The sequence below is a fragment of the Sparus aurata genome, chromosome 1 (assembly GCF_900880675.1).
Source record: "Sparus aurata chromosome 1, fSpaAur1.1, whole genome shotgun sequence".
NCBI classification, from domain to species: Eukaryota; Metazoa; Chordata; class Actinopteri; order Spariformes; family Sparidae; genus Sparus; species Sparus aurata.
The window spans coordinates 7,161,534-7,180,442 of NC_044187.1; the positions used below are offsets into that span (position 1 = coordinate 7,161,534).

Consider the following 18,909-nt stretch of genomic DNA (forward strand, 5'->3'; position numbering starts at 1 on the left):
ACGCAGACTATGCTTCTTGTCTGCACTCCTGAAAGCTCTTTAAAAAACCGAATTTGTGCTCTGTTAGCCATTTAGCTTCATCTACTTGTAGTTTCTTTTAGGAGACTTCCTGATTCTTTGGGAGTGCATAAGCTCGACAAAGATTTAAAACATGAGGTGAAATTTGTGCTTTTAAGTGGATTGTCCCAACAACTACTGGATGGAAATTTAGCGCAGACATTCACGTCCCACTCAAGATGATTTTATTTTATTTTAATCACTCTCAATGTGCCCTATATGACCATTAAACATGACCAATGACAGGCAGTCCAGACCATCTTGGTCCCGAAACTAAAGTTGGGTTCAGGAAACAGTCATGTTTTGGGTTAAAACAAATACATAAAGTAAGCCAGGTTGACTTAAATCCTTTAAGAAATGTAAGTTAGGTAATTTACCAAAGTTAGAATAACTCATTGTTGACTTTCTGTTTCACACAGGACAAAAACAGCCTATGACTGGGGGACAAACCTGTGTTTAACCAATCCTCCTCCTGACATAACTCTGTCGCTCTTTTTACTACCTCACCTGAGATCCTTCTTTGCGCTTGTTATAATACTACATGCTACAGCTAAAATATAAATATTGGTGAGGATGGGCTGACCATAATATGATGAACTAAGATGGCCATCATGGGTTGATTACTTACTAAACAGCAGCATGTTAGCATCATCATTGTAGGCATGTTGGTATTAGTCATTTGTTAAATTGCAGTTGAATTACCCTTATTTTTAATTGTAATGATTAAAGCTTTCAAAGATCGTATTGACAGATTTCTGTGTGATCATATTCATGAGTAGAAACTGTGCAGAAGTAAAATATGGATCAAATCTGCAGTTTGCTGCCGACTTTCATTGGAAATGTTCACAAAATAAATGGTCAGTTTCTGTTGGCTTTACTTTATTTTTGTCTTCCTCAAACCTGAAGACTCCCTGCTGGTCTGTCTTTCTCTGTACGTCTCTCTCCCGATTAAATTCACTTTAACGCTGGAATGAAGTAAAAAACACAAAACAAACATGTAATGCTGAAAAATGTTTACAGTCACTAAAACAGCAGAGCATGAGGATTCGTTCTGGTAGCTGCCAATAAACATTGCCTGTAGTCAAATGTGACCTATGTCCCACAATCACATTCAGGCTAAGACTTAAGCCATGCCGCTGTGCTTAATTCAGTTTTCTATGCCCATCACACCCCAACCATGGATACACCTACAACCTTCAGGTTATGAATCGGTAAATCACAGCTTGTTCGCTTTAACGTTACTTACTGAGCAGCCCCGTGGGCACTCCTACCCTTTTGCGACCATGCACCCAAAGCTCTGCAACATGCCTAGTGCTCTGTACAGTTATTTGCTGATGTAAAACAGAGTTCATTTTGAATGCATGCCTAAAATAACGAGACAAGAACATCTTTTTTTACGAGAATTTGCAAGACAGTGACGCAGACTGCTTTGTGATTGCGCCCTGAATCATTAGAGTGGTGCTGTAAGTTTACGGAACTTCACAACAAAATAATTAAGATTAGTCATATGTGCACAAGGTCTGAGAGGATAATTAAAACAGATGGGAACAACCAGAGCTTGGCACAATGGGACTAGAAATCATTTGAATGTATCCAGTTTTAATAGACGCCCAGTAAATCTGGTATTTGTAATTTTCTAACGCTGATCTGTTCAGCAGACAGTCTTCCTGTTTTAATCAGAGGAACATTCAGTTTTTGGAAAGGCCAAACAAGGCAACCCAGACACTGATGGTTATGTTTTTAATGATAAGGAGGAGACACACAGAAGAACTATATGTCTTTCATATAATATGCCAAAAGAGATTCTATAATACCTCTTTCTTTCAACTATATTGATTTGACCATCTGGGATCCGGATAAATGGATATGAGTCTTCATGGTGCAGCTGTGTCTGTAACATGTGTTAGCATGAATCTTCAATGAAATGAGCAACGCAATGAATATCAATCGTTTTTTCAGAGAAGTGACCGACTAGGCCGACAATAAAAGCAGCTCGCTACAACAAATACTGATGTTTCATATTAGACGGCATGGTCGGGTCGGGCGTGGACGGTTGTGTCAAACGAACACAGGACTTTGACGCAAGAGACTGCTGTTCATGTCCAGTTTCAGATTGAAAAGTAAACAGCGAGTTATTTTCACCAACTTAATTAGACTGTGTCACATATATAACATAGCTGCAGTTACGTATGTGACTTTGGAGAGTTCGGAACTGAAGTTACATAAGCAACATTGTGGTTTTGGTTAAACAACTATGTTTTCCTCGACCTACTTTAGTTCCTAAACCTAAATAAGTAGTCTCATTGACTACTGTCCAAAATAGTGACAGTCCACCTCATTTGAGATTCTGTTAATAACTTTATTCATAGCGCAAGGGCAATTCTTCATGTCCTGAATAAAACAAACCTCAAATGCATCAAAGACCATGGCCTCATTTTTTTTTTCTCATCATACCAAAAAGAAGGCCACAGAAAACATTTCTAAATTAGTCTTTTAGTAAGAATCCTCACTGAGCATTGTCCGACACTGAAAAGGAAGAAAAAGTAAGCATTTCAACAAGGCCTGTGAATCAACAAGTATTTGAATGCTGTTGAACAACACCTGATGCACACTTGACAGCGGAGATGTTATCCACAAGGAAATATTTTCATCCAAACACTAATGCTGCTACGCACAGACAGCACCAGCCACAGTTTCACTAACTGTGAAAGAGACGGACCAGAATTCACGATTCTGTTTGGCAGCATCTTCTTTGTGCTAATAGAGATGGAAATCTGATAGAAAATTGCATCACATCTCTCCATACACAGTCCTGCTTTCTGCTTCCACAGTTTTTGCTTTTCTATTCATCTCTCTTTATCTCTCGCGGTCTCTTATTTTGCTCCGTTGTCCACACAACTGCACATGCATGCACCGCTTTTTCTTCCTCATTTGTTCCCCTTCTCTTCATGCTAAGCTGCACAATCATAAGGAAGTCAAAGCATGCTGCTTTTCTTGTGTTTACATAGCTCTCTTGTCCTGTTGCTCTTATTCCCTTTATATTACTACCTCATATATTGTATTATTTATATTCTCAGTCATCCAGGTTATGGTAATTCTAAGACTGGACTTGTTTCAGTTACTTGAAAATCTACAGTGCAGTACTGAGTTCTCTCTCCAGACAGCTTAACAGCCATTCACACCTGGGCTCACCTAACAACCCACATGAAGGCCGGTTGGGTCAACGACCCACAAGTGGCCCTAACGACTCTGCAACTCAGAGATCACAGGTGTCCTTAACAACTTTGAAAGGGCACTCCCACGCAGAGTTTAAAAACCTCCAACTTCCCTCCAGTGAGTTAGAGCTGAAGAACTCTTATTACTGTGTTTACATGCATTCAATTGAAGAAATTAAAGTGAAACCACAACTTCTTACTGGCTAACTTCAACGAAGGCAATGCCTTGCTTAAGTGAAGCTTGACAGGAACTGTCAAGAGGAGAGTTGAGGTTTGAGTGCTCGTGCAGATTTTCCTGTACAGTAGCAGTGGTGAGGGGTGATCTGATGGTGATGAAGAAGTGTGTAGACATGCTGCCCTAAAATCTGTTGATGCATCTGAAAAGCATTTCTGGCTACAACTCATGGTGGATTAGACTTCAATGTAAATTCGTCATGCAATCTAAGTAGTCCAAAGTCCACTTCCGCTTCAGCATATTTTGATAAACCCTTCCCAAAGGCAATCTAATCATACTTTGGCCATTGTTTAATGGAGGCTGCCTGGACTTCTGTAGTGCATCGCCAAGTCACAGAGACCAGTGCAGTGGAGAACGATGTATTCCTCTTCTTGTTGGAGCTGCCATGGAGACACTTCTGATTCCCTTCTTCAAGGGGGGAGAAAAAAGCAAGTAAAAGTGGTTTTAAAAAGTCAACTTGAATCAAAGATGATACTGAGATATTTCTCACAGTGTGCATGTGCAGTAGATGGAGGGTCCAAATATCCCAAAAATCCCTCAAGAAAGGGATATGTTTTCTGAAAATAGAAATAGGCAGGAGAGGGAGTAGCATGGAGCTTAAAAATGCACCCGCTGTATCTAAAAATCCCTATTTCCTCTCCTCCTAATTCATCCCAGCCAGATGCAGTCTTGTGAGGAATGATGTGTTTGCATTTGTCGCTGCCACACGTTTAGCCGGACGGGACAAAACACCTGAGTCTGTTTAAATGCAATTACGGTGATTGATGACTCCCCATCATGCCACCCCACCGTGTCTCTCTTATCGGTGTTTCTACATGTGCCTGTGTCTCTCCTGCACACACAGGAGCACAGTGCGGAGAAAGGAGTTGAGCTGAACATCTACTTGCTGATTCGCACATATGTTCAAACTCTTCTTCCACCCCCCCGATGATTTTGACCATTAACTGTGGATGTGCGACAGACCGAAGCCTGTCACTTTGTTTTCACGGTCCCGGCAAACTTGATTTGTGACAGTTTGTACAGAACGTTCAGTTCTTCAGTGGAAGACGCTTGTTTGCTGTCAAAGTGATGATTTTCTGACAGACTGATGTTGTGTTGGATTGGCAGAATACTTCACCGACAGAGTACATACAGACAGATAACAATGGAGCAAACATTGTAGACATTTTGTCTTGTATTTTCTTTATGTAGCTTAAGAAAATAGCTTGTCTGATACATTTTCTGCACAACACATCCTTAAACCTTAATGACAAAATGATGGGTTATGGATTATCATGTTTAAAAAAAAACACCCATATGACTGTAATGGAGTAATGTGGGAGTTTCTGTATCTGCTCCATCAATGGTTGATGTCTAATCAAGTTTCTGGAGCTCAAGGTACATGGCCCGGTTGATAAGAAGATAAGAAGATGTTTGAAATAAAAAATGAAAAGACAAGTCCATCAAAATTTTAGCAACAACATATACTTTTTTATAATTTCCCTCCAAATGACACGTAGGAGTGTTTTCTGACACTCACATTGGAGGAACATGATCCACTTGTAATTTGGTTGATTTAGGAAGACTCTATTTTCAGATCAAACATCGGGTTATGTTTTGGAAATGATTAGTGAAAGATTGTAGCCACGGATAAAAGAAGCCAACATTGACCGTTGCTAAGAAACAGGAAGCGACTAGCTATTTAATGTGTCCACTAATTGATTGACTCATCCATCAGTCGTGACCTTCTCCCTCTGTGAACTTTGTGGCTCTGCATTAACGTCACACTAAGTCCTCCATTTGAAATGACTGAAGCTGTTGTTGCTGCTTTGGATGTAAACTATCTTTTAGCACTTTTTGGGGTGATATAACAACAAGGAAATACTTCAACCTTTGCTCCCAAGAGAGGACTTGTCATCATTCACACAACGCCAAGATGTCACTTGACAAGAGAACCAGACTTTATTGACACACGTTACACATGTACAAGAAATTGATTTGGGTATCTGAACCAAAAGTACAGAAATGAGATAGCAATGAAGGAAAAGCAAGATTACCTCAGTGAATCAAGGCTCTGTGATGGGTCATATGTACACATTGTGCAAAGATACAGGCAGTGCTGTCAGATTAGATAAATACACAGTGCAAATATTCAGTGTGCAGCGGCATTTGAATACACTATGCAGAATGTGCAAATTAACTGTGATGGGTGACACATTGCCAGTCTACATGCATGGGTGTAAGTAACAGACATAGCTTGTTGAAACCATTTTCAACAAATTACCAATGTATCAACTTTTTTACCTCGGGGCCTTAAGTGGCAATATGTCATCTGGGTGGACTGGCCCTTTTAAATTGGCAGTCATGGAGGAAATATGTCAGTTCTCAGCATATGTCAACACCAAACTGTGCAGCATTTCAACACACTCATAAATAAGCTACTCCTGAGCCAGGCACCGGGCCCTGAGCGGCTTCAGTTGCCAACGAAGAAGAGGATGGCACTTGGACTGGACAGCTTCCATGTGTGAATGTGTGCATATGTGCAGACATTTCCTCCTTCTGGTATCACTGCAGAAAAATAGAAAAATTGGAAAACCTGACTAAAGTAGCAATTCAGAGTGTTTAGTCTTACTAGAGCGTTGTCGTACTTATCAAGAAATCTCTATACTTTCTAACCTGGATTCAAGAGGGATTCAATACAGGGTTTATAGGAAAATATGTGTTTCTTAAGCTTGCCTGATTAAATAAAGGTTAGAAACTACTCTCACCACCTCCCCCGCATCCTCATCTCTCATCTTCGATAAAAGGTCAACCCCATAAAAGAAACTCCCGGTTGGGTTTAACTGTTTGAATGACCGGATCAAAACAGAGGAATTCATATATTCTGCAATCCCTCATCTATTCCTCCTGCCTCTCAATTGTCATCCCGTCTCACCTTCCCCTCTCTTCTTGTATATTTCTCTCACTCTTCCTCGTTTCATTCCCTGCTCTTGCCGCCTCCCTACCAGGTGAGGACGTGCTGCTCCCACAGAGGGCTGTTACTTCAACAGACCTGCTGACGAGAGCTGGAGGGGAGAGCTTGTGCATGGGGTTTTAAAAGTAATTAAGACACCAAGGTATAGCAAACCTGTACACGCACATACTGTACTTATGGGAGCATAGAAACTCACTGCAACAAATCTTGTCTACTGGTAACTTTGTACTTTTGGATTTAATGCACTCAGTTGCAAACGTACGTACACATGTGCATGCCTCTACTTGTATGGATGGTATAGAAATCTGAAGGAAGCCCATCAATTGGTTCCTACAAGTGATAAGAAGGAACAGGGACAAATAATAAGTTTCAGTCTTCCACGACTCGCATGACTCAGATCGGAAAAAAAAGATCTGGCAGGTACTTAACTGTTCCACCCAAGAACCCCAACATCCCTCTTCCTTTGCTCTGTCACATTACATTTGTGCACTCTCTGCTCCAATGGGTCAACATCGAGAAACACGTTGGAGAAGTTCTGCAATTTGGCAAGAGAAGGGCAGAAAATTCTGACATGCTAATCTTTTTGTTGTGAAGCGATCGAAGTGCTGCGTTGGTCGCCTTTCTCTTTCACATTCAACACAGGATTAACTGAGGCAATGTCAAATTAACGTTACTGTTTGAATTTGACGCCACACGCGTGTTCGGTCATGCCATTCTCAGGAAGACAGTATATCTATGTATATGCTTGGATAGCACCCTGTGGGAGTTGGAACAATGTGTTATTTTGTATTATGGCTGAACAAATCCTCTTACTCCCTCACCTTAATCTTATGTTGATGCAAAAATCAAGTTGTAATCCTCATACAGCCCTTTGATCAATAAAAACCAGCCAAGATCAGCCCTTCCAAAACAAATATTCACTGTTAAGGTTTACAACTCATTCGGTCCTCGCCAATAAAATGAAAAAAGGTAAAACAGAACCCCAAACATAGTACAGTCGGAAGAAAAAGACTCAGCCTGCAGTATGTTCTCTCTCAAGTTTTTTGAGAAGAATGGCCTTGGGCATGCCTCGAGGTTAAGTTTATAAGAACACAACTAAGCATGGCTGAGCCTCACCCGGAGACACAGCGGGAACATTAGACTGGAACAGACTCTCACTAGGGCCATGGTAATCTAACGAGGCCAAATATTGTCAGTGTTGTTGGATTAAGAGTGAGCTAGCAGCCGAGCACTGTTCAGTTTTACTTCAAGGGTTCAGATCCTCGTATGAACAGCGAGCGCTTCGTTGACCCCCCACTCTTAATCGACTTGTTATAATGCGGTGTTCTGCTGGGAAACCTTGGGTCGCTTGGGTTCATCTGATTCATGCCACTTGACATGCACCACCCACCCAAACACTATTACAGACCAAAGACACGGCAACAAAACTCCCCGATGGCACCCAGCAGGATGATGAGCCTTGCCACACTGCAAAAAAATGTTTAGTAATGGCTGCAGGAATGTAGAAAAAAGCTCAATATGTCAATCTGGCCTCCAAAGTGTCCAGTGCCAAATCTGATTGGACCTGTTGGACATCCTAGAACAATTTCAATACATGGAGGCCCCACCTTGGATTGGACCGGCCCAGACCTGTTGAGGCATGGACACAGAACCACTGAGGGTGCCTTGTGTTCAACACCAGGGTGTTAGCAGTGGATCCTTTGAGTCTACGGGTTGTGTGGCACAGTCTCCATTGCCACTGGGCAGTGCGAGGGGTTGGTTTGTGTCGAGTGGCATCCACATAAATTCCAGAATTAAACGATTCCCAGCAGAACGTTGCATTGTAACATGATTATCATTGTTACTCAAGTCAGCTGTCAGTCCTTTTTTAATGCTGTGGCTGACTTGTGTATAAACTCATATATACATAATTGCTGAAACAGTCGTATCTGTCCCCCGGGGGGCTGCTGAGAGTTGTTAAAGGAAATTTAGGAAATCACTGACTGGAATAGATGGAAATGAGGCTGGACAAATCTGAGCTGGGAAGACAATTAAATGAATCAGATGTCAGTGCATAATTGGTGGCATTTAAAACAATTCAAGGACTTAAAGATCAGTTCAGTGTGTGGGGAGGAGAATCTGTTAAATAGGGAAAACATTTGTAAAACTGCTTTCACTGCTTCTCTGCTGTCAAGAGAACAAATATTGTTGGTAGCGTGGTTCATCATGGTTGTTGATGTAACTGAATCTATCACTTCCCTGTCTCTATCACTTCCCTGTCTCTATCACTTCCCTGTCTCTATCACTTCCCTGTCTCTAACGCTGTGCCGTGCGCTCCGCTTGTCTAACAATTCATATTTGCAAAATCCACAGAGCTTTCACAGAAACACAGCGAGTGGCTGAAAGCACTCAGTGGCTGAAAACTTCTTCCCTGGCCGGCTCTCCCTGTGGGAGTATGTCTGGTAGACAGCAACAGATGTTACATCCACTCTAAACAAAATGAGAGAATTAGATGTACGGGTAAGAACCAGAGAAAGCAAAACAGGAGAGGTTGAGCTGAGACGGAGGAGTGAGTGGGCTGGTGAAAGAGGAAAGGGAAGAAAAGTATGAAAGAGATTTAATAATTGATTTATCAGCTGTGAAAAACATCAGTGTATCTATTTTTTGAACCAAGGTGTGTTTGTGTCATTAAAACCGTTGTTTGGGAGCATTATTGGAGCGAGTGTTACCCCAAAATTGTCTTGCAATATACTTGTTTAATACAGCTACTGTGTATGTGTTGAGAGCAATTCATTTTTATTGTGTCATTAATTGTACATTGCGTTGTTTTTTTTTTTTTTCCAGAGCAATAGAAATGTTTTCACGCACCATTTGTAAGCATAAGTCTACAGATTATTACACTTAAATCTTGATATATAACTTGCCAGAGAGCAACGTAATTGCAACAGTGAGAGATCGGAGACAAAGCGAACCAGGGGAAGTAGGAAAGCCACAAAAGCATATTTGGTGATATAAATATATGAAGTAATGAAAGCATGGAGACGAGCAGAAAGACATGAAATAAATGAGACATGCAAAGAGGGAAACATATTCTGTATGCACAGGATTTGAAGCAGCAGCTTCACGAAAGGTTGGAAGGAAAAGAGAGAAAAGAAAGGAGCGAGAAAAATGGATTTGAAGGAACAGTGCAGCAGCTTTGAAGGTAATGCAGACAGGCTGGCTGGTTGGCAGGCTGGGATGCACTGATAGCGCTAATAGGCATAATTCTTAGCTCCATGGTGCTCCCTGGCTGTATGGCTGACTGGGGCGACTGACTGGCTGTTTGGCTGATCATTGGATTGATCTGCTGTCTGACTGACTGGTTAGGTATTTGACTGGCTGGCTGTTGAGCCTGCTGACTGATGGACTGGACTGCTTGACTGGCTGACAAACTGGCTGATCTTTGGCTGTCTGCCTGACTGACTGGTTAGGTATGTGATTAGCTGTCTGTGGGACCTGCTGACTGATGGACTGGACATCTTGACTGACTGATCTTCGGCTGTTTGCCTGCCTGACCTGACTGACTGGTTAGGTATTTGATTAGCTGTCTGTGGGACCTGCTGACTGATGGACTGGACATATTGACTGGCTGGTCTTCGGCTGTTTGCCTGCCTGACCTGACTGACTGGTTAGGTATTTGGCTGGCTGCTGAGCCTGCTGACTGATGGACTGGATTGATTGACTGGCTGGTTGACTCACGGCGGATTTCCTGTACGGATGACTATGGTCTGTTGGATTTCTGAAATACTCGCTTGACTGCTTCACTGACAATCTGTGGGAAAATCTGTTTGGTGTCATGCTTCTTATCACTTCCTATCTGTACTGTCTCTGTTTGCTGTTTCCTGTTGTCTCTCTGTCTTTCATTCTTTCTGTCTCACTCAGTGAAACGGTTCATGACCTGGTCTCAGGAGACGCTGTGTTACTCTTGTCTTACTTGTTATTGCCCTCTTGCCAACGGTTCAGACTTTGGGCAAGGGCAAGATTTCAGTGAAACACCACATCAACTATCCAACTATACTCATGAAGACAGTTTATTGAATCATTCTTTGGTCTTGAGGTTTACATTGAGGGCATATGTAGGATTATATGGTCTGCATTTTGGTTGTGTTTTTTGTTGTTGTTGTAATAAATAATGATAATTACAGTTTCACATCTCAAGTCGTCAAATATTGACATACTGGGTTGATGAAAGCGTCTGTCATTCCCTGGTTGTCGAACAATCAACAAGCAACTATCTTTCTCAAGTATTACTGATGGCAAACAAATTAAAAAACAAGTTAAGTATTAAAAGAAAGAAAATGAAAATACAGGCAGAGGGCAAAGTCTCTGCAAGTAAAGACACCACCACACTCTTCTGGTGGAGTCTCGTAACAGACATTCTTATGAGACTGTACATTTAAGGTAAATCATGCTTTGTACGTTGTTAAGCATAACTATTGAATCTGGAAATCAAACCCTAACTTTAAACCCAATTCTAACCCTAAAACATCTCCGTATTACCTTACCTTGCACAAATAAATGGTAAGCTTTTTGTGGACCATATATTCGTTCCCAAATGGGGGTGCCCAAAATGTGAACCTTGTCCCCCTGTCCATCATTTAGAGTACAGAAAGTATTTTTTACACTAACATTAATATATTAATGCAAATTCCCCTTTACAGGTATTACTTCATCTTCACCTCCCCTCAGGGAACTTAATGAAGTCTTGGGTTGGATCGTGCTGCCAATCAGGCCCACAATAGCTGAGTCATGAATGGAGAAGTGGAAGGTGTTCCGTTGATATGGATAAGAAAAAGGAAGGAGTCAATGAGCAAGCAAGTGAACAAGTCCAACTATGTATCTCCACAAAGCTTTGCATGTCATTAGAATACAGATGGGGGGCTTTACTTCACCATGCTTTGCTAATATTAGCTGAAATCATTCACCCTTGGGCTGAAAATGGAGCATCCAGTTCCCTGAATGTTTAATGAAAAAATGAGTGATTCTTTAATTATTTGGAAGGTAATTGTGGCTCATAAATCCCAGAACATTCTTGCTTGAGGGAAACTCAAATGTTTAGTCTTTAACTACAGAAGACGGCTCATATCTTGAAAGTTGCTGGTTGGACTCACACGAAATGCACAACTCTTTTAGAGACAGTCAAAGGGGGCCCACACTGGGGCCGGTGCAACCATTCAGTGGTGAATCCATAAAATGTGGGTGTACTGTAAGTCTCCCTCGATGTTAAATTGTGAACATAAACTACAAAAGAATTAAGCAGCGTATGTTTTTTCCAAGACTTTCGAAACTAAGATTCTGGATATGGTAACCATCACAGAGCGACTACGCCTGCAGCTGTCTTGTTACAAAATCATCAAACATAAAAGAATCACTGCTTTAGTACGATTCATTTCAGCGGCAGTCTGTGTTATATATATGTTGGCAGATACTTGGAACTTAGACTGTAAGCTCCTTTTTTTTGCAGAGGACAGAAAAAGAGACTTTGATGTCAGCCGTTCATTGGGGTGATATATTTGCACCGCCTGGCTTTGCAACACTCATGTCGATTAAACAGAGACTTTGAGGCTCTCGTGTTATTATCTGACATTATTATTGTAGTTTTTGTATAAGTGGTCATGTATTTTCCAAGATAAATGCTATTATCCACTTCTGCTATAAAGCTTTTAACGTAAAAAGATTAATTCTTGCGTCAATATTGATAAAACGTGAACAAAACCATCATCAAACATTGCAGATTATTACTTCAATGTCTGTAAATCCTGTTTTATCCTGTGATTTTTCCAATGAGGACAAAACATTCACAAAACACACTCTTTCCTTCTCATGGGCCCTCAGCCCCTCCCGGTCTTACTTTGGGAACTTTTCCATTTGCTTCTGCGACCTGACATCATTAGTGTTGTTTGTCAGATGCAAAGCTTTAATTAAAGCCCAGCTATCAGGGACAATAATTAAACACAAAGAGAGCCGGCTTTGGAGAAGAAAGGGAGGGGGAAAATAAGGCTGTCTCTTCCTTTGGCTTCTTGTCAAAATAAAACCAATGGCAAAGAATGTGATAAAAGCATTGACGAGGGGATGCGATAGCGCACAAAAGGTGTCAGGTTGTGTTTTGGCAATGAAGCATATTCATTTGTGCATCTAGTTGAAAGGCAACCGAGATAAGCGGGCTTGAAACAATGCAGGCAGGCGAAAGAAAGGGACGGAAAAGAGGGGAGAGACAGAAATACAGATGCTGACAGTGATGGAGAGAGAGACAGGAGACTGACCCAGATGAGGAGATAGACCGGAATGGTGTGGTCAGGATCATTACAGCATTATAAATAAATAAAAAACCTTTGCCGATCTTAGGTGCTGTGACAGGAAACGGCATAAACAACCAGCTTTCAAACGAATCTTGACTGACTCGTCTTTCATGTTTGTGGAGCACAGTGAATACCATGTCAGGCTGGAAGTCATGTCGTATCAGATATGCTGTAAATATGAGCTCCCGACAGGGGAAAAAACAGCAGAGCGCTAATCACAAGCGTGACACAGTAATTTTTTATGGTTCCCCTAAAAATCTTCTTAAATTGCAGAGGAGTGCCAGAGGCTTTGTTGTTCTCATTAGGGTTTAAGGAAATGTACCGAGGATATGGAGGATTGTATCAGAACATCGAGCCGCTAGACTTGGAGTTGTCTTCAAAGAGTGAGAAGAGAAGGATTCAGCAGCGGGATGAAGGAAGGAGAATAAGTGTGTCAGCGTGAGCGTGGCCGGTATGATCAATGTCCAAATAGTTGTTTGATAAATAATTCAGTGAGTGTGCTCCTTGTCGTCACGACGTGCCGTGAACTCATGCTCACATTCACACACATGCTCCACTCTGCACCAGCTAGGTTAGTGCAGTCAATCCACTTCAAATCTGAAATGTACATGAAATAATTAGTGAAGGACTTTCATGATTATCAGGGCGATTGGGGGGGGGGGGGTTCCCACCGAGCCAAAGCTGTAAATTCTTTGTTCTTTGTTTTTTGTGGGTGTTTTATTTTACACACACACCCACAAGGGTGAAAACAGTGTTGGGTCAAAGGCAAATTGAAGGCCTGCGGTGAAGGAATTGAATTGTCAATATCAATTTCATGGAACAATTTGAAGAGAGGACTCAGAGCTGCTCTCAGGGTGTGGTGCGACAGAAATGAGGAGTGACTGGGAGGCTAACTGAGGTGCAAGTCTGGACAGAGGATGAGAGGCAGACGAGGAGGAGGACGGGCTATTAGGGATGGGCCAGTTTAACAGAGGCATCCAAAGTTGGGTTCCATTACCCCTGAGTCGATTGGGCTACACCGTATCATCGCTTCATGTCTTGCAGCAAAGTTTTTTTTCTCCATCTGGATAAAAGCACGGAGGAGACTTCATTTGAAACTGAAAGAGAGACAGTACTTAAGAAGAGTTTATTACTCAGTTGTTCTTCCTATCATTTCCCCCTCATTCATGTAGTGGCGAGATAACTTTTCCCTGGGAGGGAATCAGAACTTAGGAAACAAATTAAAAGAGTCGGAGCTGTGGTGATGAGATACATAATATTTTATGCTGGATTAGAGCCTAATCCACGGTTAATCCCCCGAGAAAGGTAAATAGCTAAATGTCAGCCAGTATCCTGTTAAAACATGCAAATTACAACAGCCCTCCTCTGTTTTCCACTTAGCCCATCTCTCCGTTTTCACCCCTATATTGCTGCAGCTATTAAACTGTTATTGTTTCATTACGTACCTCAGAGTTGAAATGATAGAAGTGCAGCCGCAAACTGGCGAACCTTGTAAACAGTGACAAAAGCACCAAAGAAAAACAGCGCCGCCGCTTTCATTGTCTCTGCAATTTCCTGTTTCTACCGGTGCATCGTATGCTAATGTGTGAGAGGAAGCGGTGCAATTTATTCTCTTCGGAGGAGGCGGTTAACTTCACATACACGAATGATTACGCAACATAAAAATCTTGGTTTCATTTGAAAAAGTCAAAATATATTTCTCTGGGCTTGATTAAGACTCAATGAAATAATCATGGCAGTAAATGGATTTATTACTGCGGTGCATTACCTTGAAGGGATTGGGATAGCATGGGTATTAGACTCATACCTGTTTTGGGGGGGTTTTTTTACGCCGTGCTTGTAGAAATGAGACCAAAACTCAATTAATTCAAAACCATCTGGGGATATGTGAACTGTATTACAATTTTCCGCCTACTCTTAATCATTTTGTCATTATCACTATTAATGTTAATATTCTTCCCTCCCTCTCTCCTGTCCCTTCCCCCTCCCCTCCCTCCTTCTCTCTGTTATATAGGCCTTCTGCCTTTCTCTGCGAGGGAGTATTTTCCTCATCTGTGTTGCTGAGACGTCCGGTTGTCAGGGGCCATGAGTAGCTGCTGGGGTGACAGTCTCCAAAACCCTTTGACGTGGAACACCTAAAATGGGGACAGGACAAGCTGCCATGCTGCAAGCTCAGCTCTAATCACCGTGAAGACGCCCCACCGTTCACCTTTCTCTCTACTTAGATTTGGCCTGCTTGCCCCTGACCTTCACCCTTCCTGGTTTGAAACCGCTGCCCGCTGCCTTCCTCCCTTCAAATCCTTTCTTTTCCTCCTTTTTCTACTGAGGCGACCACAAAAACTCCTAATCCACACCATGGCCAGCAGACTCCATTTGTCCTCCCTGTTTCTCTCCCTCCTGCTCCCTGCTCTGTTGCTCCTCCACCTGCCTGGCACGGTGAAAGGGGACTGCTGGCTGATAGAGGGGGATAAAGGATACGTTTGGCTGGCTATCTGCAGTCAGAACCAGCCTCCATACGAGACCATCCCCCAGCACATCAACAGCACGGTCAGTATGAACTTACCTGTCAGGAGGCCTTTTTATGCCATCGCAGCCACCTCCATTAAACTTTATGCCTTTATGCACGCTGAGTTAAGATGGTGTCAGCTAAAGAGCACATACCATTAATCGTGACAGTGACTTCTGCAGGGCTGCAAGTGAATCTAATCTTCTGTTCACTCAGTATACTGCGAGGGTTTATTGTGTGATTCTGATTGTTGTGATTATTCGGTTGCAGTGATAACCATCACAGTGATGTAATACAGTATCTATTATGAAATTGAGTCATTTTAAATCTTAGAACATATATGCATATATCTAACACAGTGGCAAGGTGATATTAAGGTGTAGCAGCACAAGTGATTGTATTATGTGGTTATGAATTTATTATTGAAACAAATAATTGCTGTGTGCCTGATCAGACAGAGCATTTTACAGCTTGCAAAACTCAAGGCGCACCATACTAGGCCTAGTAGATCTCACAGATCTGTACCTCTATTTTGGCTAGCTAGACATAGTTAACCAGTATATAGTAGGCCATCTCGTGAATAAACAGCATCGCGAGAGAAAGAAAACAGCGGAGGGCACTTACCCTGACTCCGATTTGAGGGTGAGAAGCAGTTCCTGGGGGACAGTTGACAATGATGTCTGATGCTTTTCTGCTCTGAGTTTGAGTTATCTCAACTTGAGGCGTGTTCAGAAATGTAAAGCTCTTCAAGCCTCTAAAAGTCCAGGCTGCCCAGGGCAGATAAGCAGTGTGCAAAACATTGGAACAGTGAGAATCTCAGAGCAACAAACTGATCTGTCAGATAGCCAACAATTTCAAGATACTCAGAGCCTGATGAAACTTTCAGTGACTGACTCAGTCAACTCTGAAGCTCTGCAGCATCTGTAACAGACAAGAAGAACCTCAGGGCTGCAAACTTATCCTGTTAAGAAATAGACACTGCTATGTATCTCTGCAGCTAAAAGGGCTATTTGAATAATTATGGTATCATTATAAAGGGAACACTTAACATATTTGTAAGTATAGGTATATATGTCACTGGTCCAGAGTAAATTACGTTGGCACACAGCATGAATTAAATATTTTTTATTACAATTTTAGAATGAATGTCACTTAGGAATGATGGAGCTGCAGCTCTTAATCTCTAGCAAACAAAAGCAAAACCTCTGAACATTACCTCTGCCAGCTTTTATGCTAATAAAGTGAATCAAAACAAAATTAGAGTGGTTTTAGTGCAGAGTACTCAGGCAAAATCTCCAAATGTGCCATTTTGGCACATTTCGGAACATTTTGGTACATATTAGCACCATCTGTGCCATTCAAAATTTATCAGGTACCAAATTCAATATTTCACTTATATGTCAACATAGGTGCTCAAAAAATAGCCCAATGGGGCTCTGCTCTAGCAACATGGATTAGTCAATGTTTTGTGCTACTACTATTCATTTATGTAGTGGCTTTCTGTTTGACTACGGTTTAACGTGTAAAGTATTTTATTCAGTGTAACCATATGCATATTGCTGTGTAAATTATTAGAATGGACAATCTTCAGGATAATTTATTTAAGCGCCCAATGGTACTGTTGACATGCAACTACATTCCACTGCCGGCGTTACCATTTTCCTCTGCTATATATCTCAAGAGGGATGTTCAACTGCTTGTAAAAGGATTTGGTATCTAAATACACATTTTGATCAGATGCATAATTGAGGGAATTATTATACAGACAGCAAACTTGTATGTTTGGAGGTGCAATATTGTCTTGGCAGCTATTTTTGGCAAAGAGCGTGGGTCCTCCTCTGTGGCTGCCAGAGGGTGCGATGCATCACCTGAAAGTCATCAGCTCTCTCTCTTTTCTCCCCAGGTTCACGACCTGAGGCTGAATGAGAACAAACTCAAGGCTGTGCTCTTTACCTCCATGTTCCGTTTCACAAACCTTACTGACCTCAATCTTACAAAGAACGAGATCAGCTACATCGAGGATGGGGCCTTTGCTGGACAGGCCAACCTACAGGTCTGCAGCCAGGAACACAAATCTATTTGTTTTGTATTTGTTTATCTCTAAGCTTAAGTTCGGTTTAGCTTTCTGTATTTGACCATAAAGCAAAAAGGGCAAGGAGTTTAACACAAGTCCCTTATGCTTCAAAACAGTCCATACCACTAAACATTTACTATGCAATTGAATAATTTGTCTTCTCTCTAAAATATATCAATTCCATTTAGGAGACCATGCTTAATGAAGATGGTTGTGCAAATGTAAACTGATCTGCATCTCCTAAACCACTGTTTATATGAATTGTGACATGTTGGATTTTTTAAAATAATAGATTGTTATTAAGTTTGATCAAATCGATAATTAGTTTTATTGTATCACCTATTATTAAATAATTCACGAGATTACTCTCTCTTTATGTTTAGGTTCTCCAATTGGGCTACAACAAGCTGACCAATCTGACTGAGGGCATGTTAAGAGGTCTGGGTCGAATGCAGTGCCTCTTCTTGCAACACAACCTCATTGAGGTCATTGCCACCAATGCCTTCTGGGAGTGCCCCAGCCTCAGCAGCCTGGACTTATCTTCTAACAAGTTGGCCCGTCTTGACCCGTCCACCTTCACTGTCCTCAACAGGCTGATGGTGTGTGAACTGGCAGGGAACCCGTTCCACTGTGGCTGTGATCTCTACAGCTTCCTCACCTGGCTGGAGGCATTTAACAATGTCACCCACACCTATGACCGTCTCCAATGCGAAACTCCTCCTGAAATGACTGGTTACCCACTGCTGAGCCCAGTGCCTGGACACGGAAGAAATGCCCGTTACACTCTTTTATCCATGTGTCGTGATGGTGTGATAATTCCAGGGATGACATCCCAGACTCCTGATCAAGATGGCTCAGGGATGGGTTTGGATAATCCAGACCAAGGTCTTTACCACCAGCCAACCATAACGTCCACTGCTGAACCCATCTATAGCCATCAGATTTCAATGAAGCTTCAAACTGTCACCCTCAATACTGCCTCTCTAGCTGTGCAGATCCCACGACCCTTCAGTAAGATGTACATCCTCTCCCAGTTCAACCAAACTTTTGTTGCAGACATCATGCCGCTTAAAAACAAGAAGGAGCTAATAACTTTGGATAAGCTTAAACCACATACAAACTACACCTTTTGTGTGGCTTCTGTAAGCAAATCTCAGCGCTACAACCACACCTGTCTGACCTTTACCACACGTGCTACTGGGCCAGAGGACACGCGAACCAATCCATCCACAACTACCCACTACATCATGACCATCTTGGGATGTCTGTTTGGCATGGTCATTGTGCTTGGATTTGTGTATTACTGTCTCAGACGGCGACGAATCCAGGAAGAGAAGCAGAAAGCTATAAGTGTGAAGAAAACTATTTTGGAGATGAGGTACTTGACATTTCTTAATATTTTGTTAATGAAAGTCCAAAGGGTCAGATTATAACCATCCCTCAAGGGAAACATTGTTGAAGACCCAACACACAGAGAGTGGATGCATCTGGGGTATTTTAGGCCCCCCAAAAAACTACTATCTGTGTCGCTTGGGTATAATTGATTTTTGTA

At 41.9% G+C, this 18,909-nt stretch overlaps 1 protein-coding gene across 1 annotated transcript in view; it reads left to right on the forward strand.

Annotated features, from left to right (window-relative positions):
* The window catches only part of elfn2a (extracellular leucine-rich repeat and fibronectin type III domain containing 2a), a 256,747-nt gene that overhangs the window by 225,426 nt on the left and 12,412 nt on the right, over positions 1–18,909 (forward strand). Inside the window, exons 5-7 of the mRNA XM_030424466.1 lie at positions 14,792–15,324; positions 17,187–17,336; positions 17,741–18,735. Of these exons, the coding sequence (XP_030280326.1) occupies positions 15,133–15,324; positions 17,187–17,336; positions 17,741–18,735 (1,337 nt within the window). The 5' untranslated portion in view covers positions 14,792–15,132. The remainder of the gene's footprint in view (positions 1–14,791; positions 15,325–17,186; positions 17,337–17,740; positions 18,736–18,909) is intronic.